The sequence below is a fragment of the Triplophysa rosa genome, linkage group LG7 (assembly GCF_024868665.1).
Source record: "Triplophysa rosa linkage group LG7, Trosa_1v2, whole genome shotgun sequence".
NCBI lineage: Eukaryota > Metazoa > Chordata > Actinopteri > Cypriniformes > Nemacheilidae > Triplophysa > Triplophysa rosa.
The window spans coordinates 5,304,583-5,330,880 of NC_079896.1; the positions used below are offsets into that span (position 1 = coordinate 5,304,583).

The 26,298-nt window shown below is 37.9% G+C and overlaps 1 protein-coding gene across 3 annotated transcripts in view; it reads right to left on the bottom strand.

Annotated features, from left to right (window-relative positions):
• The window catches only part of cntn4 (contactin 4), a 133,226-nt gene that overhangs the window by 50,829 nt on the left and 56,099 nt on the right, over positions 1-26,298 (bottom strand). For all 3 annotated transcript variants that reach the window (XM_057338898.1, XM_057338897.1, XM_057338896.1), the window contains exons 5-6: positions 18,929-19,024; positions 838-1,041 (exon numbers count right to left, since the gene is read on the bottom strand). In XM_057338898.1, the coding sequence (XP_057194881.1) occupies positions 838-1,041; positions 18,929-19,024 (300 nt within the window). The remainder of the gene's footprint in view (positions 1-837; positions 1,042-18,928; positions 19,025-26,298) is intronic.

Below are 26,298 nucleotides of genomic sequence, written 5' to 3' on the forward strand. Positions count from 1 at the left end.
TTGTTCTTTTTTGGTATCAGTCAAACAAATACGATTCTGTTTGTCTCGTGTGGAATCTGACAGTTCGTTTATATCCCTCTAGTACATGTGTGATCAAATCATAAGCCCAGAGAACCAACAATTAGATCGGTCTAAGACAAATGACCTTTCAGTTTCAGGACCTTTGATAATGCCAGCCCACAGGCACCAAAACACGCTGCTACAACATCTTAAAATTTGCAAACAGCTCATTAACCTTTGAATACAATCAGTATACAAAAAAGTCTCCTATGCTTTATTAAAAACATATGTCATTCTTTTGAATCTGTTTGTAGTTAATTTACACAATATACAATGGAACCCTAACATTATTAAAATTCCTAAGATCCGCTTTTTGCAAACTGACTTGCATTAAAGGGACAGTTCAAGTGAATATAAGTCATTTATTTACTCTCATGTCATTTCAGTCCTGTATGACTTTCTGTGTTCTTCAGAATACAAAGGAAGATACTGTATTTACTGTAATTTACAAAACAATATAGTTCCCCATTGATTTCTATTGCATGTACACAGAACCACTGAAACATTTCTCAAAATATGGTCTTTTGTCTTTTACAGAAGAAATGATTGGTTGAATAAATGATGACAGAAATGTGTTGTGCTGTAAAGACATTACTGCCTTTTCATGATTATGTCCCTTTGTGAAAGTAAGTTCTCAGCACTTACTAACATACAGTCTTACAAATATAACCAAATATTTTATTAATAAATGTTTATTCAAAATTCTACTATTTTGTGAACTGCATCTGTTGCATGGTTGTAATATTAACATGATTAAAAAAAAGATTTCTTTCTCACCGTCAGTGCGCAAAATGAGAGGAGTGGGCGGGCCTTGGACACGTGTCTTGGTGACGGTGTTGGTCACGACGCAGGTGTAGTTGCCCACGTCGGATGGTGCGACTTTAGCGATGTATAGATTCCCCGTCTCCTGGGACACGAATCGACGGGAGTCCTGCTTCACGAAGGACGGGTATTCGTTAAAAATCCAAGAGAACGTGAGAGCTGCGGACACAGGACGGAAAAAGAGAGAAAAGCCCGTCAACGTAACACATGAGTAGAAAGAGGTCAACCCGCTGCCCAGGAACTACATTTGCATAAACATAACTAGAGTACATAGTGACATTTCCTCCCTCAGCAGAGTCTAAATGGCATACGCTGGCTCTGTTCATGAATCTTACGCCTCCCCAGAGTTACTAAATTAGCATTGGGGCTACATGCTAGGGTGCAAATTAATCAGCCTGAGGAGGGTTGTGTGGCTCAGGGGGTGAAAATTAATGACAGAAAAGGAAAACCAGTGCCCCGTGATAAGCTGGACGCTAGTCAAGTGGGGAAGTAGTGCTATGTAACCAATGTTCAAAAATCCAGAGCTCGATTTATTTCGCTCGGTCTCACACTCAGTTTAATGTCATCCCGACCGTTGTATGGTTGCGTCATCATCTTATGTAACACCATGTGCTGTAGTGGCAGCTGTTTATCTCTGTAGCTAGGTAACTTCTCAGGAGGAAAGGATGGCAGTTTCACTGTGTTATTTAAGCATCTTTCTCTATGGAATTACCAAGAAAAAGTTACACGCAGAGAACGGCGCTCGCATTTGTGTGCCGCTGGTGTGTCAGCTTTTCTGTTGCTCAACTTGTAGAACATGGGGCTAGCAACGCTAAGGTCATGGGATTGATCCTAGGAAATGCATATATTTATAAAAGAATGCACAATATGTATGGACAACACAAATGTGAGCGTTTATTGCATTAGCTGACATACTTGTGAATGTTGTGAATATTCCTGTCCTTAAAGTGATAGTTCACCCAAAAATGAAAATTCTGTCGTCGTTTTCTTTCTTCTGCAGAACACAAAAGAAGATATTTTGAAGAATGTTGGAAACCGAATAAAGGCGGTACCCATTCACTTCTATTGTATGGACACAAAACCAATGCAAGTCAATGGGGACGGCTGTTGTTCGGTTGTCATTCTTCAAAATATCTTCTTTTGTGTTCTGCAGAAGAAAGAAAGTCACACAGGTTTAAAATGACACGAGGGTGAGTAAATGATGACAGAATTTTCCTTTTTGGGTGAACTATCACTTTAATAGGGGACATACAATATATTATTGCTCATCCTGTGAATAGGAATGTTTTATCTAAGAATATCACTCAAAAATGCAGACCAAAAACAGTTTAAAGCCCTGCTGAGATGAATGTTGTTGACTTAAAAAACTTCCAAAAAGTTCTTGGCGTCTGTTCCTGTTTGTGAAATGTTGGCATACATTTAACGTCACATCTGTCAGTGGTACTGTACTGTAAGGTCTCTCTAGAAATATAGAAAAAAGAAACATTTTAAACCTCACCTCCAGGAGTTACAATTGTTTTGCCTTTTGCTGATTCAATTACCCACAATTCCTGTCATTCTCAGAGTTACGCTGACAAAAATGGGCCAAGAAAAGCGAAAGGTGAAACAGGCGGGGACGTATTATGCTGGTATGACTTGAAAGAAAATGGTCTTTTCTGTTAATAAGTCCTTTTTGGACCAACCTGTGACCTTTGCTAGTTCGTAATTGGTACCCGGGAGAAACGATGTGAGATCTCTTAAATATCTCAGTTATTTCAATGGGACAAATTGGATATTTCTGTTCAAGTTCATATATCGTTCCCAGAGTTTCAGAAAAAAAATCTCAGAAGTATACAATCAAGTCATAAATCTCAATATGAACTCCAACATTTCTCACCTAGACCACTAAACACATTAATTGTGTTTTCTGTATTTTCATTTCTCCATTAAGTCTCCTCAGCTTTAAAAAAGCAACAAATCGTTTTCCTCCGTGTATAGTCCCATCTAAAACATTCTATCTATAGGCCTAGTCTAAAAGCTATAATGTAAACTGAACACCTCTATAAGGGTTTTGCATAAGTCCAAATCAAACCGTTGCTCGTAACAGCAATAAAGAAATCGGTTGTCAATCCAATAAGCGAACTCACAATCGAATCAACCAAAACCACATCTGTGAAGGACCAATGCACTGAAGCATTAATAAGCCAATGTGTATTTCCATTCGCCCCCCTTTCAACGCCGCTGTAAACTCCGGAGCACGTCTTATTCAAACAAACCACTTTGTGGCTGCCTGGACACGCTGGCATGTGAGCATTCCATTTGTGCTGTCAATGGTAAATCCATTTGCAGAAGGTTGTAATGTTCTACTCAGCAGCTCCCTGGCAGCGCATTTAATCGACAGACACGTGGCATCTCCCCGGCTCAGCCCAATCAAACCCACTCACTTGTTAGCTAATTAAACAAAACAGTCTTGCAGGATTCCTGCCTGGGAACCGGTCATTTATCACAGTTTGATCTAATCCATTGCCATGGGCTTCGGCTATCTCGAGTGCAGGAGGAGTCTGAGCGGCTTGGTTTTCCCCCTTGCTGAGCCCTGAGAGCTAAGTTAACATCATATCTTCTGTTAAGGCAGGGGTTGAGAGACAAGGTAAGAATCGTGTGGCATTAAGGGAGCAGGGAGAGGTGCCGGATATCTCCGGTTCTTGTTAGAGGCATGCCTTGCAATTGTTTGATAAGTTGCTAGCAAGAGATACAATACCTGCATACACAGGTATACGGGAATCGCGTCAAGGGTTGAGAAGCGTAATGAGATTTTGTGTTATCGCACATTGCAAACGGTTTTTGACTTTAATCCTGCCATTCATACGATCGATGAATTCTCACAATGTTATTCATTTATTTTCTGAAGCAAAAATGTAAGTTGCTATAGTACCGCAGCTGCAAAAGTACAGATTTAAAAAACGAAATAAGGCTTAGGAATGGCAAATAAAAGTCTTTTTATTTTTTAGATTTATGTTTTTTATATTGTTTGATTAGTGAGGTCCTGAGAAATGAATCAATGAATTAGAAAAAAGTATTATAGTACATAAGCACTATACATTTGTACATTTCCCCCTGTGTAACCTCCCTAATAAAGCCAATTTTTATGCTGGTTTTCTCCCAAAAAATAAAAGATTAAAAGAGATTATAAATGCTACGCTGAATTGACCTTACACTATGTGAAATGTTCAAGGTTCACTTTGAAATTCGGCGTGCTCTGTGAGAAGCCACGACTCTTCAATTTGAAGGGTCCCTGGAGGGGCCTGTCAGACGCTGACAAAACTCAGTTTGCATTATACCAGGAATGCCGGGCTTGCAAAAAGCCAGCAGAGGAGTCAACATAAAATGAAAAGGGAACAAATACACCTTATAGGATTTGTGCAAACTGTACGGACACATGGAGAGTATTGAAGATGAGTTTGAAAAAAACTTTTTGGGTATCAAAGGGAAGGGGTTTCTTGAAACTCAAGGTTTTGTGGAGTTAACATATACTGTACAGTTATCAGTTTTAAGCTCAAATGGGAAGTCTAGTGAGACGGCTATCAGCTACCTTTGTTGTAAAGAGTAAAGGCTGTATTCCTCAAGTCTGTTTCACAGATGGCTTCAAAGAAAATGGCAAGCTATTCTTCATATCTCACCAGTTATATGCCAATGTTTAATATTCTGACCATATAAGTCTTAGGAAAAGACAAAAATCGACATATTTTAACACAATCTTATGGCAAAATCTTAACTATTTTATGAGGTGGCTCATTCGTATGTTTTAGTGTGATTTGCTTTTGCACTTGATGTTAGGTTTAGGGGTGGGGCTTCAGTATTGCCTTTTTTCTAGGGCTGTCAAATGATTAATCGCGATTAATCGCATCCAGAAAAAAATCTGTTTACATAATATATGTCTGTGTACTGTGTATATTAATTTTGTATTTATAAACACATACACATACATACATATATTTAATACAAATATAAAAATTACTAAACGTTTATATATATTTTCAGTTATTGGTAAATATAAATAAATAAAAATATTTCCTAAATATAACATGTATGTGTATGTTTTTGTGTTTATAAATAGAAAATGAATATGCATAGTACAGTACATATTACATATATTATGTAAACACAAACTTTGATTCTGGATTCGATTAATCGTTTGACAGCCCACTTTTTTCTCGTTATCGTACATTTTTGTGCAATTCACAACATACACATTTATGCAAATTAGCCACCTAGTGAAATAGTTAAGAATTCCCGCTGGATCATTTTCTCACAAATTAAGCAGCTATAGACTCATCCATAACAAAAAATCTATATTCTTTCCACTATTACCATTAACATAAAATGATGTTGTAATCTGGCTCAAAATAATCGAAGGCGCTTCTACAAGTACTGCTCATGTGTGACAGAGTGATGAGACCTACAATTAAAAGAAAAGATGTTTCAGACCTCAGGCTAGGTTTCTCGTAGCCCTGCTGATTAAACAGTCTATCTGCCAAAGAGTTCTCTTCCTCCCATATGCATCACCAACACAAAGAGAAACAGTCGCCTTCATCATATTTATTGCAGCTGTAAGAAAGCATTATTGCAAAGGTGATGAAATGGAGAAAAAATATCAAAGCAGACGAAAGACGCCATCTATCATTCCAAACGCCAGTTTCAGTTCCAATCAAAGAGACCCATTCATTATGTTTCTGCTCTGCCGTGCCGCGAGCAGGAAATAAACCTCTATGAAAAGATGCACATATCCGCCTCTTAATCGTGCATTATCGATGCAAGCGCTGATGAATTTTAATAGCATCACAGCTGCCTGATCATCGCCTGTTAATAATACATGAGACTTGTTGTGACAACAGTATGCATTTTTAATTGCCATGTCTGGGATCACATAAGCTTTATGCTTGGCAAAAATATCAAAAAAGTCCCCCGATTAATTAATCATTACTTAAATAAATAAATGACCAGTAAATAGGATAGAGAAGAGAATCCTGTCATTTTAACTTATGACTCAAGAGATAATCAATTATTAAATATAATGATTAAATATCAATATTTTTTCACGCCCTGGCATGGGGAGTCACGAATAATTGTAACAGCATGTGTAGCCTTAAAAATAGACTAGATTAACTTGGCAGATACATGTAGCAAATAAACTCATGACTCAGCTTGCACTATGCAGATTTCCGTCCAATCAAATTCTCTCTAGAATGGGAATGTCACCTAATGCCACCTGCAACCAAGTAGCAATCACAGCTAATAAATAAACTTATAAATAATGAAATAATGAATTTGATTCACTGAAAACAATTAATGTTTAGCATTGTCACACAGAAAAGGCAAAACCTGAAGGTACAGTCTGCATTTTGCTGAAGGCCTAAAGAATATTACATCCTCCTGTTCTCTGTTAACAGCTCCAGACGGAGCGCATATGCTCTGTGCTCTTAAGAGCCCGCAAGATTGTGGGGCAGATTCCATCCAGTCCATTGTTAGCACGATTGCAAAAAGAAGCGATTTCAGCCTTCGCTACACCTGAAAGGACCGATCTCCATTAGGAATCGAGGTCAGCTGCACCACATTCCCACACTAAACATAGTTATTGTGTAATGCGATGCTGAATCAGTGGAGTGTGGTGCATTTCTGGGTTTGTGTTTTTATTCCAATAAAACTGAATGTTTCACCTAATGACAACACGGTTTCTGAGACATACAGAAGACCCGCACACCTGACACTGTAAACCAAACCCAGACTGTTTTATATGATCATCTAGAGTAACATCAAAGTCTTGTTAAATTCCACTTCAATCATTTTACAATTAGGCGAGGACACAGATCACAAAGAAGACTTCATTAATATCTCAAGTGCTTCTTCGAGATAACAACCCTAACAAAAGGATACGTTCGCTGTTTTGCTTTTGAAGTCTTCTGTTTCTCAATAAAAAATCATTCAACTACATTATCTGCTGATGTCGAAATTTGGATAGTGTTACTTTAATATCCCTGTTTGGATACAAATTTAGTAATAATTGTACATACAGCTGCGGAAAATATTATGAGACCATTCCAAATGTTCATTTAATCATCATTTCTAGATGTATTGTGGTCATTCCTGTCCAGTGTCTGTTGAATTTCAACAAAATCAAACCTCAGGAGTGACATAAAGTCATTCAACAGCAATGTGAAAGACTGACAGCATGACAAGTCACATGAAAACTGTGATAGTTCACCCAAAAATGATAATTCTGTCATAATTTACTCACCCTCTTGTCATGTCAAACCTGTATGTGTTTCTTTCTTCCGCAGAACACAAAAGAAGATATTTTGAAAACTGTTGTTGACCGAACAGCGATGGCAGCCATTCACTTGCATTGTCCATACAATAGAAGTCAATGGCTGCCACCGCTGTTCGGTTTTCAACATTCTTCAAAATATCTTCTTTTGTGTTCTGCAGAAGAAAGAAAGTCAAGGTGGTTTGAAATGACAAGAGGGTGAGTAAACGATGACAGAATTATCATTTTTGGACAAACTATCCCTTTAAATACACGTACAAATATTACTGTTGTGTTGCTTAAAAGTGAACATGAACTTGTTTTCTTTGCAGTATTTGAGGTCTGAAAAAATACAGAGCACCTTTTCTGTCATTTTGACCTGTTTCTCCAGTTTTCATTTTCTGCAAATAAATGCAAATAGAAACTATATTTTTATTTGAAATTTGGGAAAAATATTGTAAGTAGTTCAAATAATCATTTTACCTAAACACTATAAATACTAAATTCAGAAAAACTGAAATGGTCCCTTAATTTTTTTTCGCAGCTGTAATTATAACATTTCTGTAACGTCGATTATCTTTTCCTCCAAGTCTCTTGCCTCAGTTAAAACACCCCCGGCCTGAATTACGTGGATGGCCTCTGTTTGCAGAGAGCTGTGAGCTTTCTAGTCTGAAGTGGAGGTGGCAGCCGCTCAACTGCTTGTGCGTGACTGATGTGACCTGACTGAAGGAGCCAGGAAGTCATGATTTGGGTTTACGCTGCACATTTCTGAAGGAGCGGGGCGCTTTTGAAGTCACTCGCACAAATAAACATTTACTCATGCCCGTAACGCCTCGTCCAGCGATGAAGGATGCGTTTTTGTAAAGAATCCTGACAGTTCTCAGTTGACTCAACCTCTAGAATCGTCGTACAGTGTGTGCTTTCCGGATACGCAAGGATGTGAGATGATAACCCGAGGAATGGAGGACAAAAGATGATGTCTTGTTGTACTTTGTAGTAAATCTAAAACTCCTACACTGTAAAACTTTGCTGTAATTTCGCAGCAGGTTTGCCAGTAACTTACTGTTGATTTAATGTACAATTTTGTTTTAAGCATAAACTTACCTAGTTTATATATTATTCTTTCATAAAACAAGACTAAATATCTTGGGTCACTTTTCTTGTTATGTAAATGTATGGTAATTTAAGAAGTTTTAAATATTTTGACAGAAAACAAGAGTAAAATGCTTAGGAAGAATGTCATTTTTTGCAGTGTTGCTGTTCTAATGCCAGTCTCTTCTTGCTCATTTTGAATCTCAAAGGTCAAAGTGTTTTAATTTTGATTCATGTAATTGAAAACAGTACTAATTGGAAAGTATATTAAGTAGTAGTTAAATCTACAGTAAGTTACTGGCAAACCTGCTGCAAAAACTACAGCAAAGTTTTACATTGTAGAAGCCATTTTTATCAGCTCTCTATTAACACACATGCTTTGTCCTTGCTAACTTGTTTCTCGTGCACAAATTGTGTCATTAGCGCTGCCTGCTAAAGCAAAACTTCTATGTATGTCGTTTAAACCAGCCTAAGATGGTTCGTGTTATTTGCAAACAGCACTTGCAACACATAAAAATCATGTTGTTATTAATACGCTGCTGTACTATTCAATATAAAGGGTTCAATGAAACAGAGGTAAACTGCTTAAACACAACAAATGAATGCTTTTTCATAGTGACTGCTTTGAGAAATTTCATTTACAGACATAATGCAAGGCAGACAGCGCTAAGCATAACTCCTAAGTCTCCTAATCTTAAGCCCAGCAGCCTAACGCATAATCAGTTGTTTTGTTGTTAAGAATGAGTGGCAGAGTATTCCTGCAGGCCTGAAGTTATTCCCACAAGAACCAAGAGATCGGCGTACGGGTGGTTGTGCGGTGTTTGTTAGCAGGAGCCGTGGGGACATCATAACGTGTGACTGGTGTCCAGCTGAGAGGGAAACGCTGCTTACTGGTACACATATAGCAACGTAAGACAGGAGCTAATTCAAGGTTTCTGCAGATTTGAACCTTACAAACGTGGCAGTAAAGATGCACGTAAACTTTTTTTATTCGCGCTCTATACAGCACTTGCTCTTTTAGATGAATTTGATATGGAGGAGCTGCCTGCTGATACTTTATGGATCCAATTTCAAATGAATAAACTGAAGTCAATTCTGCATTAGTTTCACTCAGTATTAGAGATGAGAGTAGGTCGAAAGCAATAACCAATAACTATTTTTATGTGAAGGCCTACAAGCAACGTTAATACAACGTTATATAGATGCTTTTTTGTTTGAAACAGTTTTATCAATAATTCAGTGTGAATTCAGGCATGACAAACAATATAATATAACGTAAACAGATAAAAAACTAAAATTCGGTCATCATTTACTCACCCTCGAGTTGTTCCAAATCTGTATAAATTTGTTTCTTCTGATGATCAGATAAATATATTTGGGAGAATGCTTGTAACCAAACAGTTCCTGGCCACCATTGACTACCATAGTAGGAAGAATGACAATGGTAGTCAAAAGTGCCCCAGAACCGTTTGCTTTCCTACATTCTTCAAAATATCTTCTTTTGTGTTCAACAGAACAATCAAATTTATGAAGCATTTTTTCTTTTCATTTATGGGTGAACTGTTCTTTTAATATAGTTAAACCTAAAATGTTTATCACCTTGCTTTGTAGTATAACTGACAGATCATCACATGAAAAAATACTAATACTAAAATTCATAGATACTACAGTATAGCGTTTTTTAACCTTACTATATAAATACAATAGTAAGTATACTTAAGTCATTTTTCATCTATACAGCAGCTACAGTACTACATTTGTTCCTCATAGCGCAGGGTGATTTTCCACACTCTCTGAATGTAAGAGACTTTAATTAATCTGTTCACAGCATGTCCAGATGTTAAGTAGAGGGCCTATGATGAAATACTCTGCGAATGATGTCTTTAATAAAACCCCATAATACATGGTACCAAATCCCTTCTCATGTATTCACTGTTCATACTGTATTTATAATATCTTACATGTTAACGCTTACAGAGAGATATCGCTATTTAAAAGGAGAGGTTCGGACAATTTAAATGAGGTTCATGAAAGAATTCATCTCAAAACACTTCTGTAGATCTTAATGGAATTCAGAGTTCTGTGAAAAATCTTTGAGTAGTGTGAAAAGTCATCAAGTATTCGGAGAAGTTTAACCCTGTCACTACAAAGAAATACTTGAGAGATTTTTATTACTGTCACGATCCCAGTCCGTGTTTCCCCTGTCTTTGTGAACTTTTCTGTCACTTCCTGTTGTGTGCCATGTTTGTAGTCCTTTGTAGATTTTCTTGTTAATTAGTTTCCCCAGGTATTTCTTGTTTCCTTGTTATCCCGTATAAGCCCTAGTGTTTCCTTTGTTTGGTGTCGGTCTTTGTTTCATGCTCCAGTGTCATGCTTTGTGTCTCCTTCGTTCTGTGGATTACCTTGGTTTGTTTTTGTCTTTGTTTATTTAATTAAATGTCTAAACTGCATTTGGATCTACTCTCTGCCTGGTTCCTCTCACGCCATAGAAAGACCGACCACTATGGATCCAGCAGTGTTTTGGCACCCAGCGATGTGCCTCCTTATGCTCCGCGAGAGCTCCCGCTCCCTTGAGAATCATACCCAGGACTTTTTGGATCTCGTTCCACAAACCCACTACCCAGATAAGTCACTCATGGTGTTTTACCGTAAAAGCTTAAACGAACCCATTCAATCACAGCTTGCCCCGTTTGATTCTCAAGGGAGATTTGTGGACTTTGTAGAGCTGGCCGTGGCGTTGAGCGGGTCCATGTGGGCAAGGTGGAGGAGGAGGAGGCTGCCCCTGAACTTTTTTTGGAGGGGGCAGTAGGCCTCGGGCTCCGATGGCCAGTCCAGAGCCCGCTCGCAAGATGGTCGCCAGTCCAGAGCCTCCAGCCGTCATGGCCGCCAAGCCAGAGCCTCCAGCCGTCATGGCCACCAAGCCAGAGTCTCCAGCCGTCATGGCCGCCAAGCCGGGAACCAGTCCGGTGCAGCAGCCGGCGTCCAGTCCGGTATCAAGTCCGGTGGTCCGAGAGGTGCCTGCTCCTGAGGTCCTGTTCTGGGAGTCTGCTCTGCTGGTGGTGGCTGCGGCGTTGGGATGTGTTTGGGTGGTGTACTGCGCTGCCACACCTTCGCCCGCTGCAAAGATGGCTACCAAGCTCGGGCTTCCAGCCCTGCCAGTGCCTCCGTGGCTTCCAGCCCTGCCAGCGCCTCCGTGGCCGCCTGACCATGGCCCAGGTCCACTTCCCTGGCCGCCTGACCACGACTCAGGTCTGCCTCTGCTCTGCAGCCCAGGTCCAGTTCGTCTGGAATCCGCCCTTAGATGGGGGGACTCTGTCACGATCCCAGTCCGTGTTTCCCCTGTCTTTGTGAACTTTTCTGTCACTTCCTGTTGTGTACCATGTTTGTAGTCCTTTGTAGTTTTTCTTGTTAATTAGTTTCCCCAGGTGTTTCTTGTTTCCTTGTTATCCCAGTGTATATAAGCCCTAGTGTTTCCTTTGTTTGGTGTCGGTCTTTGTTTCATGCTCCAGTGTCATGCTTTGTTTTTGTGTCTCCTTCGTTCTGTGGATTACCTTGGTTTTTTTTTGTCTTTGCTTATTTAATTAAATGTCTAAACTGCATTTGGATCTACTCTCTGCCTGGTTCCTCTCACGCCACAATTACCACAGAATCCCCATTATTTTTTGTATGTGTATGAATTTAGTATAAATATGTTTTAAGGAGGTCTACAAAATTCACATTTAGTAGATATAAGCATTCACACCTGACAATCAATACGGATCAACGATTTTTAAAACATCATTCTGCTTCCCATTAGATTCCAGGCTGGGAGGTAAACTAATTACTATTGGCTATTTTAAAAAGGGGGAATGGCCAATCAATATGTCCCTCCTACACTCCCTTCTTCAGTGAAGCTGTGCATTTAAAAACACCTCAGTGGGTCTTTAATAATCCTTTTTTTATATTGACTTTAACCTGTTAAAATGTTAAAAATATCTAAGTAGTTGAATTGATCTTTTTAAAGAAACCTTTTTATTCCAAAAAATAGAGCAGAGCTTATTCATCGCACTTTTAATCCGTGGTCTACACGTTCACAAAACCGTTAGCTCTGAAATTGGAAAGAAATATGCAGATGATTTGGAAAAGATCCGTTTTGGTTTTACAGTCTTGAGTCACAAGCTCACAAATTTATACACACTCGGGGGGTCTGGTGCACTAATATGCGATCGACGCTCTTGCGCGTGGACGCATGTGTCATCGCATTTGTATTGGCGAAGCGTAACAGTCAACACGCTCTCTCTCTCCATCTCCCTTGCCAGTGGATCTTATACAGCTCAATCAGCATGTGTAAGCGCATCTTCGGCATGCAGCAGGCAGCATAAGGAAGCGGGGGGCCAGCTGTCTTCTTCTCCGTATGTTTCCCCAGACAGTTGCTCTGGCAGGGAGGCCTCTGCTCCTGACGAGAGGTTCTCTGCAGCGTACGAGCCCTTAACGCCGCAGCCAGTCATTCAGACCGCCAGTGCAGAAGGCAATAAATAGCACTACGCCGCCGTGTTCATTCGTTATTGCGCCACCCACAGACTTTGCCAAGTGTGACTATGGAGGATGCTTGGGGGAGAAGCAGACTGATGGCATGAATAATCAACATTATCGTCAGCTGTCAAAGTAGTCACTGTTTTTGAAAGAGGACGCGAACTGGAGAGCACATTTGTAATGGGTATTGATGAAAAACTACAGCGGTAATTATCCACGACTAAATTAGAACCGCACTAACGAGAATTTCGATGAGTGATTGATGTGTTGATTATTTTTACTTAAGTAATTAGATATTAAACGTTCTCCTGTAACACGTAGGAATGGAACATAGGCAGGCATTACACGGACTGACGCAAACCCGACCCGGAACTGAAATTAGGACGACAGACGACTCGTTCACGTGATTCAGAGTCGACTCCTTTTGTCCCAAGCCAATAACTTTGTTATTCGTTCACTTTCGGCTTTACAACTCTGCAGACTGCTTACATTCATACATAGCAACATTACACACATGAAATGTAATTTTAAGGACATTGTAATATTTACTCTTTAATTGATTGTTTTTTCTTTCTTTGTTGCACGTCATGATCGTAATGTAACTCCCCCTCCTGTTCATTGTTATAAACTAATGCAAGGGACTTTCAACGCGACCTCACGGGAAAACGCAATAAGTGATTATTTCGAAGGAATTTGTATGATGCACAAGAATGAAGATCGTACCAACACAATCTCACAGCAATCTCATCCGTACGTTTTTGTACAATCTGCATTCTCACCACGAACAGGTAATCGTTTTTTTTCTATTAAATATGTTTTGTACAATTCACTTAATACAAAACAGATATTTTGTAAAAAATCCAGTGAGATCAGATTGGATCATTCTAAACCATAAAAAATGGCCAAATGGGATCGTGCAAATTGAAACAAATTACTTATGAATTGCCATGAGATTGTGTTGGGATTTCTCCCAACTTGTATGCTTTGAACAACTTTCTCCGATATCGCTTTGTGGCCACCAACTACTTTTTAGAAATAGCTCTCTTACATTCGTATGGAAGACTCTTACGGCAAACTCTTTAGGATTATTTTTCCTCTGTAAAGTTAACACAAGAAGCCGTGCCTTCTTCCACCATACTTTTCCTTCCGTGGTGCCACAAAAACAAGGACATAATAAAAGTTAACACGCAAAAGCCTCCTTCCTGTTCAAACCCAGATGCATTGCGCTTACACGAAAACTCAGTAATCACAGTTCCCTTCTAGACAGTTCCGCTCTCCCTTTTCCTTCTTACAGGAGTCAAAGATAAATCGCGCTCCACCACCAAAATGTATTTTCATCTCATTTGTGAGGACAGCTGAAAGCAAGCTTTGACGAACCAGCATCTACACAGTGAGAAAAACACCTCAGTAAATGCAACACAAGCAACAAGTTTCTGAACTTCACAGGATTTTTGTGAACCAGTATCAAAGGCAAAGAAGAAAAGCAAACGTAGCGACTGCAGATTCTGGATTTTTTTACTGGGAGTCCACATATTTACTGGTAAAAAGAAAACATGGCTTGTCCCACATACGAAAATTGGACATCTTTACAAGCTGCACTTTCAAATAACACAAAAAAACAGAATATGACAAAAAATTTGAAAGAAAACAAAGTTAAAGGTATCATTCATAATTTTGCACCAAACATAAATAGTGAAAACAGGCAGGAATATTACTGTCACAGCTAGTCTGCAATTTGATGTATATATTGCACGCACAGTGCTGCAGTTCACACTATATTGTAGACCAGCGGTTCTCAATCCTGGTCCTCGCGGACCCCCGCTCTGCATATTTTGTGTTTCTCTCTTGTTTAACACACCTGATTTAAATCGCCAGCTCGTTAGAAGAGAGCTCAATGAATGAATCGTTCCGATTGACGTGCTCCCTGACCAGTGTTCATTGCTCTCTACTCACTGCACACAGGAAATCGGCTGAAGTTAATTTAAGAACACGAACACAGCGTCCTCACACAGACAAAACCTACTACGGAAGTTTGAAGGGTTATTTAACCGTAATCTTGAGATTTGCGTAGTCACGCTTAGTTCCCTTTGGATGGAACATATACGCCCATTTCGAACTGGAATTATGGCAGAATATCTAGTGATGTTTACTTCGCAGGGCTCTTACGGGCATATTGAACAAACCTCCGAAGCGGTAGGAGAAGCATACAACATATGCAGAGCGGGGGTCCGCGAGGACCAGGATTGAGAACCGCTGTTGTAGACAACATGACAGTATTCAAGGAACTGTAAATATGTACAGGGCTAAATGTTAAAATGAGTACAGAAAAGGAAAATGGCTGAGATAGGACTCTTGTTGCATCACCACTAAATCAACGCATTATAATCTCTGAATAAAAAATGACAACAATTTGAGGCTTGGCACATGAATGGGAAAAATCCATTATGTCCAATTATCTAACTTGCTAGATCTTTCCCACTAATCTGGTTTCTTTGTTGGCTCATTGCTTGCTGAAGCTGCCAAATTTAGATCGTCTAACACTCGCCTGCTCACCTGCTCCATTTTGGATTAGAGTCAAAAACTCTTTAGTAAGAAACTTGATTAAACTTCTTGGAAATAAAGACTAACTCTTGGTCACATCTACTACATTCAAAATAGATCTACAAACATCTTTGAACCAACCACTTCCTGTTCAAGCATTAAGATCTTGGCACTTTTAAGATATTAGTCTGAAGAAACTTGTTGCTAGCAGATCAGGAAACTGTTAATTCACCCCAAAATTTTAATTTTCTCATTTACTTACCCTCTTGTCATGTAAAACCTTTCCAACTTTCTTTCTTCCGCAGAACACAAAAGAAGATAGCTTGAAGAAAGCTGGTAACCAAACAGCACTGGCCCCATTCACTTCTATTGTATGGACACAAATCTAATGCAAGTGAATGGAGGCCAGTTAACAACATTCTTCAAAATATCTTCTTTTGTGTTCTATGGAAGAAAAAATTCATACAGGTTTGAAATAACAAGAGGGTGAGTAAATGATGACATTATTTTTGGGTGAACAATCACTTTAAGAGATAAATTATACACGATATTCAATAGTTTTGGATTATATATTGAATTCATCCTAAAATAGATCAATATAGGCATTACTAGCATATATTAGTCAACAATAAACTGTATAATCTTGATTCTAATCTCTTAATATTTTAATATCAACATTTACCAGAAATGCTTACGTAAAGACATTTGAAACAAGCATCTGTGTACGTTATTTTGTGTTCCTCAAATAATCCCCATGTCAGTCTAAATCTGAAAGCAAGGGATATTTGTAAATAATATCAATTTTTAATTTTGTCTGTTCTGCACCATTTCCATTATAGAGCTAAAATACCTTTAGATCCCATGAAGTACAATAAATGTCAGAATATTACAAATATGAATATTACAACTAAACTGTACATCCGTTGTAACACATACGTAACTGAAAAATACAAAAACAACCAAAAACAACTTTCTTTTGGAAAAACTGTGTTTGAGTTTTTCAGGAAACCCCCCTTCACACTGTTAATTAGCTCACATTACAAAAAGGCTTTGGATCCACGCCACACTTCAAAAAGGCCACGTGAAAAAGCACCTTTTCTGCAATAAACGCTAACAAAGCATTTCCTCTAACAAGCAACACTGTTGGCACCATTAATAAGCAGTTGAATCACATGCCGCTGGTTTAATTGATGGAGGCCATCAAAGTGATGGCAGAGTTAATGAACATTTCATGTTGGAGGTAGAGAAGAATTGTTCAGCAGAGATTTGGGAAACTTAGAGGGAAATACATGGGAGGGGCAACCCAGCGAGGAGGAAAAGATTTCATGTCCTTCCAGCTGATGGTTCAGGGTATTTAGGTCTTTTCCAGAACCTAGTGATATACCTCCATAGGCAGCATTTTAAGCCATAATAGACCAAAAAGGCCTGTCTACCAAGATACGCTGCTGAGGCAGCATTGCATTCATCCTTTACGGAAAAAAACAATCCCAGAATGCACCGCAACAAGCGGACAACACCACTATATCATAAATATCAATATGTTTATAAAAAGTGATTATTAAATTAATAATGAAACTTATTCATATAATAAAAACAGTTTATAATTAAACAGAAATTGTAAACATGTTTATTTTAAAACCAAGAATTATTATATCAAGAATTGTTATGTTTATAAAAAATAATTATTAAGTCAATAATGAAACGTATTAATCCGATAAAAAAAATCATAATTAAACAGAATTTGTATACATGTTTACACAAATATTTTTAAATCAAGAATTTGTGTATATGTTTGTAAAAATTATTATTAAATCAACTATGAAATTAAATCCAATTAAAATGGTTTATAATTAAATAAAATATTTTTTAATAAATCAAGAGTTTTTAAATCAAGAATTTCTGTACGTATGTTTATAAAAATGATTAAATTAATAATGAAAGCTAAATATTTTAAAATCAAGAATTATTAAATAAAGATTTTTTTAAATTGTATTCATTTGTATAAATGTTTAAAAAATATTTTAAAATCAAGAATTACTAAATAAAGATTTTTATATTAAATCAATAATGAAACCTAATTTAAAAAATCCAATAAATTTTTTTGTGTTGAAACAAAATTTGTGTGTTTATAAAAATATTATTAAATCAATAATCCAATAAAAATCAGAATTTGTGTTTGCTATGTATATTTATGTTTATTACACTGACCAGACCAGAATCGTTGTAAATTTTACAAACGCCTGTGCCACAAGTTTTGCCACAAATAAAACATGTATAAAAAACACCAGCTGAGCCAACCGAAAAATTTCGATGCAATCATTCACTAGAACATTTTGGGTCATGTTTTTTTACAGTGTCATGTTTTGGGAAAAGTCCTCGGTTATACTGGTGTGATTTCGCAATTTAGCTTAATTTGCAAAAGTTTCTTGGTTAACCTGCTTTAAAAAGCACAAATGATTTTAAAACAGCACAAAACTCAATATGTGACTAAACTGTCATGTGACTAACAGCAGGACAGAGTATTGTGTCATTCCTGTATCGGTGAATGGAGTCTCCCATACGCTTTGTGTGAAAAGCTCTATTTGTATGAGTAGCTGCATATGTAGTATATCCAAATCAATCACTTATGTTGTCCCATTACAATCAGAATGCCGATACACATAAGTCAGCTACCTCTCACTAGGTTTCACAGTCTTTGTGTAATGCAGGAAGATAATGATCATGATGTATGGATTTTTGACCTGCATCCCTCATTCTGTATGGGGAAAGATGCTACTTCACGCTATAGGGAGGTAGGTGAAGGTGAAAAAGGGCAGACACACAAACAGCCCTGTCTCCAGAGGGCGGCCGGGCTTGCCTACACATGCTGTCAGAGAATTGAGAGAAGCTGATGGGATTATATGATCTGTGTATTGGACAGCCGAGTACCAAGGGACCCGGAGAAACCTTTCCTCTGGAACCATGAGGGATGGGGAGAGTGGGGTAAGCTGCACCACTTTCTACTTATAAATTGTCCTCTAGGCAAGGGAAAATGAGATAGAGGTAAAACTAATATTCCTAATTATAATTTAACATGTCTGCTATCAACTGAAATTAGAAGAAAGCGTCTATTAAATAGGGCCATAAAAATATGACTTCGCCAAAAGTGGCCGAGCGCCACAATTCGGGGCGTAAATTGAATCCTGAGGAAATATATAAATGATTTACATATCAAATAAAAAGATGAACATAAATGCAAACAGCTCTTTCCTATGTCTTAATTTGCAGCAAATTATTCATCAGCGTGGAAAAAGGTTTATTATACAAAACGGTTTAATTGTGAAACAGTTATTAGTTGGCACATCTTACCCCAAATCATCTGCCATGCTTTACAGCTACTATTTGTACAAATATCAAGAGTAGCAATTTACACATTTAAATGCTAAACAACATTCATAAAACACAGACACATCATTCATATAAACACAGTATATATCATTACATGATATAAAACATTAAAACAAAAAATACTGAAAAGAGACACCCACTGACATACAGTATATTAACCCATTAAATAGAATATGAAAGGTGAACTGAAGTGCAAGAAGAAGAGAAAAAGATAAGAGGGGTGCGAATACTGACCTCCCGAGTGAGGGGGCGGGCCGCAGAGAAGCACCACCCCCTGCCCTTCCCTGACAGACACAGAACTCCGCCTGTGGGTCTTGAAGTTTTCCAAGTCTGGAAGAGAAAGAGCGAGGGTGTGAATGAGAGTTAAACAAAGATAAAAAACAAATTCCCCAGTTCGTCCCAAAACATATTTCTGTTAAGATGCAGAATTGCATGTCAATTAATGAAAATATGTGCAGTGCGCATGACATGGTTTTATTTTTCTTCAAAAACAATTTTGCGCTACAATCGGTGATCCACAAACTTGGGGCCTTGGAGGAGGGTGTATAAAGACATGATAAATAGCCGTTAGCTGTACTGGGGGCTATATCACCACCCATTGTGTTTGTTTAGTGTGTCTAAGAAAAGTCAAGCTTTATACTGACTTAGATTTGAATAAACGGAAAAAGTTTGGGGATGAAAGTTAAAGAAAAAGATGAGGCCAAAGAGACAGCCACTGGGAAGGTGGGGAAGTGTCTGGCATGTATTACTGATATGATTCCCCGCTGTTTTTTTGAAGATCAGAGTGAAACTAGATTTTTTCAGAAGAAAATGTGAGTGGCCTGCCCATGCAAACCTCAACGGCACAATGCTTAGGTGTTAGGCACGGTTGCCAGGGTAGGATTATGACGTTGCTATGGTGTTTGAGGTTCTGCTATACAGTTGCCAGGGTGGTTTCAAAGTCACTTTAAGACAAGTACACCTGGAGGTAGTTTGACCAGACTATTTTTCCTCATCATTTAATATCATTTATAGTATATTTGTAGCACAAATGTGAGGGATGAATTACACACCCAGTTGTTGTCCCAAAAATGAAAATTCTCTCATCATTTACTCACCCTCATGTCATTTCAAACCTGTATGACTTTCTTTCTTCCGCAGAACACAAAAGAGAATATTTTGAAGAACGTTGGCAACCAAACAACATTGGGGTCCCATTGACTTCCATTGTACAGACACAAAACCACTGCAACATTTCTCAAAATATCTTCTTTTGAGTTTCACAGGTTTACAGGTTTTGACTGACATAAATAAATGATGACAGAATTTTTATTTTATGTCAACTTTCCTTTTAACACTAGCGGTTGTTAGAAGGATAACTTCTCTGAAGAGCAATGAAAGCACCCTGACAAAAGTTAAATTTCAAAACAACATTTATAATCACCAGCGATGACATTTTATGAGGGTTAACAGATTAGAGGTAAATGTGAGGACAAAATCAATGAGTCCCTCCAAACAGAAGAGCGCTCTTGCATTCCGCTGCGCCCCAACCGCGGCGACGCTCCGTTCAGCGCGAGCCACACACGAGTGATTTTAATAGCTCCTGCGGTTATCAGGCCCCCTTTCAGTTTTATTCATCACAAAATGCGCCGGCAACCATTACAAAGCCATTCCGAAAGTGCATCAGAACCTTAAATTCCCTTTCCTTTGAAACTAATTTATGTTTGACAATTGACAGAAAACAATAACAAGTCAGAACAGCTTCCTGCTCGTTCCCCTGCGCAATTGTTGTCGAAAATCTTTGGGAAAGGTAATTCGTACAGGCAGATCGAATGCATGGATGGGCGCCTTGCGAAGTCTCAGGTGGGGACCGCTGAAAAGCGCTTCATTTCAGAATCTTTTATTGTTTTTGGAGACAAAATGAATAACAATTATACAGTAGAACCATGATACAACTATGAAAAGATCGGTTTTGGACATATAAATTACAACGAATGCTTTGCTCTGTAGATTTCTAGATATACGTAAAAAATAGTGCCGTTTCAGGAACTTTTCTGTTTAATCCCAGACTAAAAATGAAATCCACATCTATACTGTTGGGTCACCACCCAAAATTGGGTCACAGGTCATTTGTGATGTGAGGCAAAACAATGCTAAATGTAAATAATAAAATGCAACTAACCATATATACTCAGGCGCGGATTAACCTAGGCTGCAGCCTAGGGGCCCCACCTGTTTAGGGGGCTCTGATTGGCAAGATTTTTGATTTTTGATTTACTTCAGCGGGTACAAAAAATACACCCTCATTGGCCCATAAGAAATATAACAAAAAATAAGCCGTTGATTGGACAGATGTGACATTTGGGTCATATCTGTCCAATCAGCTGCAGGTGAAATCATGTCAATCATTTTCATTTACGTCACTGCTATTGCTAGACGGCATAGCGGCAAAATGTCTGAAAGAATGTACAAAAACGGAAAATACAAAGGTTAAAAGAACAACGTGACTAAGATAGCAGAAGGAGGACTGGCAGCTCGCATTGGCTAACATCGGTGCTGCGGTTGAAACAACTGCAGCGGGATCCTTAGCTGTTGCAGAAATTAGCTCATCATGTCATTGGTAATATTTCAGGGAGTTATTCTACAATGACAAGCATATTATACAGGTTGGTTTTTAATTATGGCTTTGTTTTATACACAGTTTATGTAATGCACAGTTGTTTGTGTCTCAGTAATGTTTTAGGGGCCGTTCATATTTCGTGTATACTTGTATAAAACTGGAGCTTGCGTTCTCGTGGTGTTTGCCGTTGCAAAGTAACCAGGAATGTAGAGGAAACACTGTAGTATTTGATGTGTGTGTATCCGAGTGCGATTGTTCTGACAGCCCTCGCTGCGTTTTGTGTCTCAGCTTGATTCTATCGAACCCTGGCACGTTTGCATTCATCTTACGTCATCACGAACGTGCATGACACATGATAGTAAACAGAACATGGGTCAATATATTGTGTTTTTTATTCACCTGATGAGCCCTGCGTTGAGAGCGAAAAAAAAAACGCCAGCTGCTTGCGTTTTCAAAAAACGTGCCTTTCCATTGGAACAATTGAAAAAACACACCGTACCCCGGCAGAAACACCTCAGTGGACACAGCCCCTCTGCTTGCAAACAGACTATTTATAATTTATTTTTAAATCTGGAAACATCGTATTACCATTCATTTGTCGCTCTGATTCCACTCGCAACGCGCAAAACAATGCAGGCTCACTCTTGCTCAAATCCAAGGTAAATTATAAACGCTATCATCTCTTACATGTGTTTTATTGAAGTAAATACATTGTAATCGGCTAATGCACATGGTTCGGTTCCCTGGTGCGCACCTGATTTTGCGTGACAGCTTTTACATTTTTCATGCAAACTGCAAACTTGAAAGGCACCTGAAAGCCACCTAAGGGGGGCCTCATCCAAAGAGCAGCCTAGGGGCCCCTGACCACCTTAATCCGCCCCTGCATATACTGTAACCATGTATCCCTATGACAGCAAAATGAACTGGATTATCAACTTTTGAAAGGGTGAAAACCTTCCATATCTTTTGATGTTGGCTTCAAAGGCAGAGCGTCCAATCAAATGCTACTGATTTTTTGGCGCAAATTCATCTGTCACTTGGTAGAAGCTAGCCAAATTAGCCAGATGCCAACATAGACAGGTTGGATGACATGAAAAATGTTCGCACGATAATTAAAAAAAGCTGCTAGAAAATTCAGCTTAAGATGTGTTTTTGAACATGGTAGTTTCAAGCTGGTCTAAGATGGTCAAAATAACAAAATAGATGCAATGTTTGCAGATCTTGAATACGGCAAAGAAAACAAGTTCTATTTATGTTTTAAAAAACACAATACTAACGTTTTTACGTGTATCTTTTAATAAATGTCTTAGCTACTTTTTATTTTTAACTTTTATTTGTAGTCAGTGTCAATACTACTTATTGTCAGGCAAATGCTGTAAATTTTAAATACGCTGAAATGTTTCTACAATCTTGGCACCGTGTTGGGTCACCACTCCATGTCCAATGTAAAATCTGGGTCCTGAAGCAAAACTGGTCTCTAACATCTGAATTGGGTCATGGAGAAGGGATTTTAATGCCATCCGTGCTGCAATTCGAGGATCAAAAATACAGATGCTGATGTAAAAAATTTTGCGAGACCAGCAAGCTTTTGAATTCGAAACAGTAAAGTCAGCTTCACCAGCCCCTGCTGTCATCTTGCTCAAAGTGATTGTACATCAAAGTTCAGCATGCTGTTTACTCGAATCACTCATGTTCAAGAAAAAGCCTCATCATACAGCTTCTCGCAAAATAATTGCGTGCTTCTTGACTATGGACACTTCTGACCCTGTGAAACATGAACATAAACTCTCTTCAAATGCAATTTTCACACCGTCACTAGTTAATTTAATGTGAAATACATGTGTTATATGAGAACTTTGTCATTTCTGAAAGTCACAAACATTTCAATCTCTTCAAACACTTCTACTAATGTATTTTACTATTTGAAATGACAATGGTAGATTACATTTAAAAATATTTGAGAATAAATTGACAAAACGTTCAAAAGTTCATTTTAAGAACCTAAAATAAATCAAAATGTCTTATAATTTATCACCTTCAACATAGAATAGATACATTTTTATGAACCCCAAATATATCAAAATTTCTCATAATTTATCATCTTCATTATAGAATTGATAGAAATGTTTCATTCAAGTCATTCATTTCTAAATCATTTTCATTCAATAAAGTTTTAATTGTATAATTTTATTCTAAAAATAGGTTTGTAATGAATCAAACTTATGTTTGAACAATTATATTTTTATGTAAAAAACTGATTCCCTATTTAAGCATATGTCTACACTCATAAAAGTTATTTATGTGTTATATACATCATGTGTCATTTCAACACATTCCGTGTTTATTTTGCATTAAATAAATAAAAGGGACACCTCAAATTGAGTTAAAAATAACACAAAACGTGTTGTTTTTAACACAACTGTTTTTAGAGTTAAAGACTTTTACATATACAGTAAAAAGTACTATTATATAATAATATTTTAAGCATGTCAGCATGATTTGGTCAACTATAACAAACTATTACAAACAAATATATACAAACTATTCTGTTTAGAAATTTACTTCACAAATAATTTTTATTATATGAATATATTCTATAATATATTTATATAAATATATTAATAATATTTACTTCATAAAGGAAATTTACATCACATGTCTAACACTTCATCCCAATCATGCTCTTAACTGACACGTCATCTCCCTTGTTAACCAGTACAAAACTCTTAAAAATATGAAATCAATGAATACAATTTTAGTAGGGAAATTGCATGCTGTGTTGGACACGTCGCCACAACTTTGGGACCAATTATCGAGAGCTCTATAATAAACTGAATATTCTTGTCCATTCTAAACAAGACTGTCATAAGCAGTGGTAACTATTATTTCTTAATACTTACACCGCACGCAAGAGACATTTATTGGCACATATTGCACAAATCAGAAGAATTAACCCACATTAGCCTGGCCTCTGATGGCTCTGCGGTGTCACCCGGAGCACAGATGCAGTGAAGATGCTCTTTATGGGCCAAATCAATGCTAAATCTTCTAGACTCCCCGCTACCACTTAAGCCTAAACACAAGCCACTGATTGGTTCTGCTTCCGGGATTGATTTAAATGTGAAATTATGGAGCCTGATGGTTTATAAAGAGAACTATAAGGTCAGCAAGGATGTGTCATTTTGGCTAGAGGACAAGTCTATTAGAAGGCTTTGCCTGATTATTTCTTAAAACATAAATTTCCCTTTAACCCCATGGAGCCAGAAGCAATCTGAAATACAAGTCTTCTATTACGGAAAGCAATTCTCTGGCATTTTCCACATTAATATGTGACTTTGCGGTAAACCTCATACACCTCTGCAATGAGCGGTTCGTAATGAAGGAGTAATTTCTGTAATTGCTTTTTCACCGGGCTAGTGAGAGAGAGAGAAAGACAGCACCAATGAGCTGTTGAAAACATGCTGGTTATTTTATTTTGAACGCTTGATAAAAAAAGCGATAAGGAATTAGACTAAATTACAATTACGCCCGTGCTGATTTCAAACGTTGGTCTAAGTTGTGTCTTTAAATGTCCTTTGTGCTGGAAAATACTTTTATAATGCAAGCAGTGCTTAAATTAAAATTACACATCAAAATCTGTATCAGGACAGCTGGGCCTTTTTCCCTAAAGCGCACCAAATGCTCGGTTTACAAAGGCCATCGCAATGAATTCAAGTCACAGATGTGTAATGAATTGTATAAAGCTTATTGACAGATTGTTAATACTTGTAATACTTGCAGGCTAATTAGCCTTATGAATGTCGGGGCACAGCCGGGAAGGAGGCTTGCTAATTATTCATCATTTGTTCATATTAATGTGACACAATGTCACACTTCTTTGTTTTCTGCGGAAATTCTGTTTCTTTCTGTTTTCGGTATCTGTTCGAATCTACTTCACGTTATTTTTATTTTATTTCGGAAACTCGAAATGCTGCATACAGCAGGGATATGAACTAGGGACGCAGGTGTGTGGGAGATACAAGTGAAAGTGAGGCCTTGAATTTCACATTCCAGAAAATGATTTGGGTTATGAGTATAAAATAATAACAGTACTGTAGGGTGTGGGCGGTATGACTAAAATCACAATATGAGTAACTTTATGTCACAGGAAAGGTGCATCACACAATTTAGTACGATGAACAAGTTTGTATATTAAATAACCCGGTGATTATGCTTATCTCTGGCTAACCATACAGTAAATACATTTTATTAGTTGTCTTTTTACATAGAACTGGATGCAAAGCAAAAGAAAAAAAATGTTCAAAACAAATAAGGTTGACAGCAGAGTGAAAGCAGCTTCAACATTTTTAACTATTAAATTAAGTTGAAACACACAAGACAAATGAAAAATATTATTAAACAATAACACTTCTATTGCATTTTAAACACTATAGCAAGATGACACACATTTTAGCACCATGCATGCCATGCCCAGCCCAAGAAGTGTTAATATTACGTTGCCAAATAATCTCAAAATGTAGTATCATTCTTTAAGTTAAATGTGACTAAACTTCAAGCAGAAACCCAATGTAAAAACTATACAACGAAAAACGAACAACCAAACCCCCCCCAAAAAACAGCACTTGGGCACTCATGATTATAAGCCTATTGGATTCAATCTCGGGATGATGGGAAGGCAACAAAGGGCCAGACTGGCACTTTCATGTCAATGAAACACAGGATGTTAGATAAAAGCCAAACAGAAGCCATAAAATTGAGAGCCTACAAGAACAAAGTGGACAAACACATTCAACATCTAAGGTAGTGAATTAATTTGAGTAGAGAAAAAAAAGAATGTCTTTTTGGGTATATTTTGGATAGAGATAAAAGCCGAAGTGGTTTTGAGAGGGGACATATGGTCACGCGGAGAAAGTGCGAGGCGGGCCGGTTCACATCGCTGGAGGTTTACCTTACTGACAACTGCATCTTCATGTGACTACATTTATTTATTTATTTTGCGTGTCTG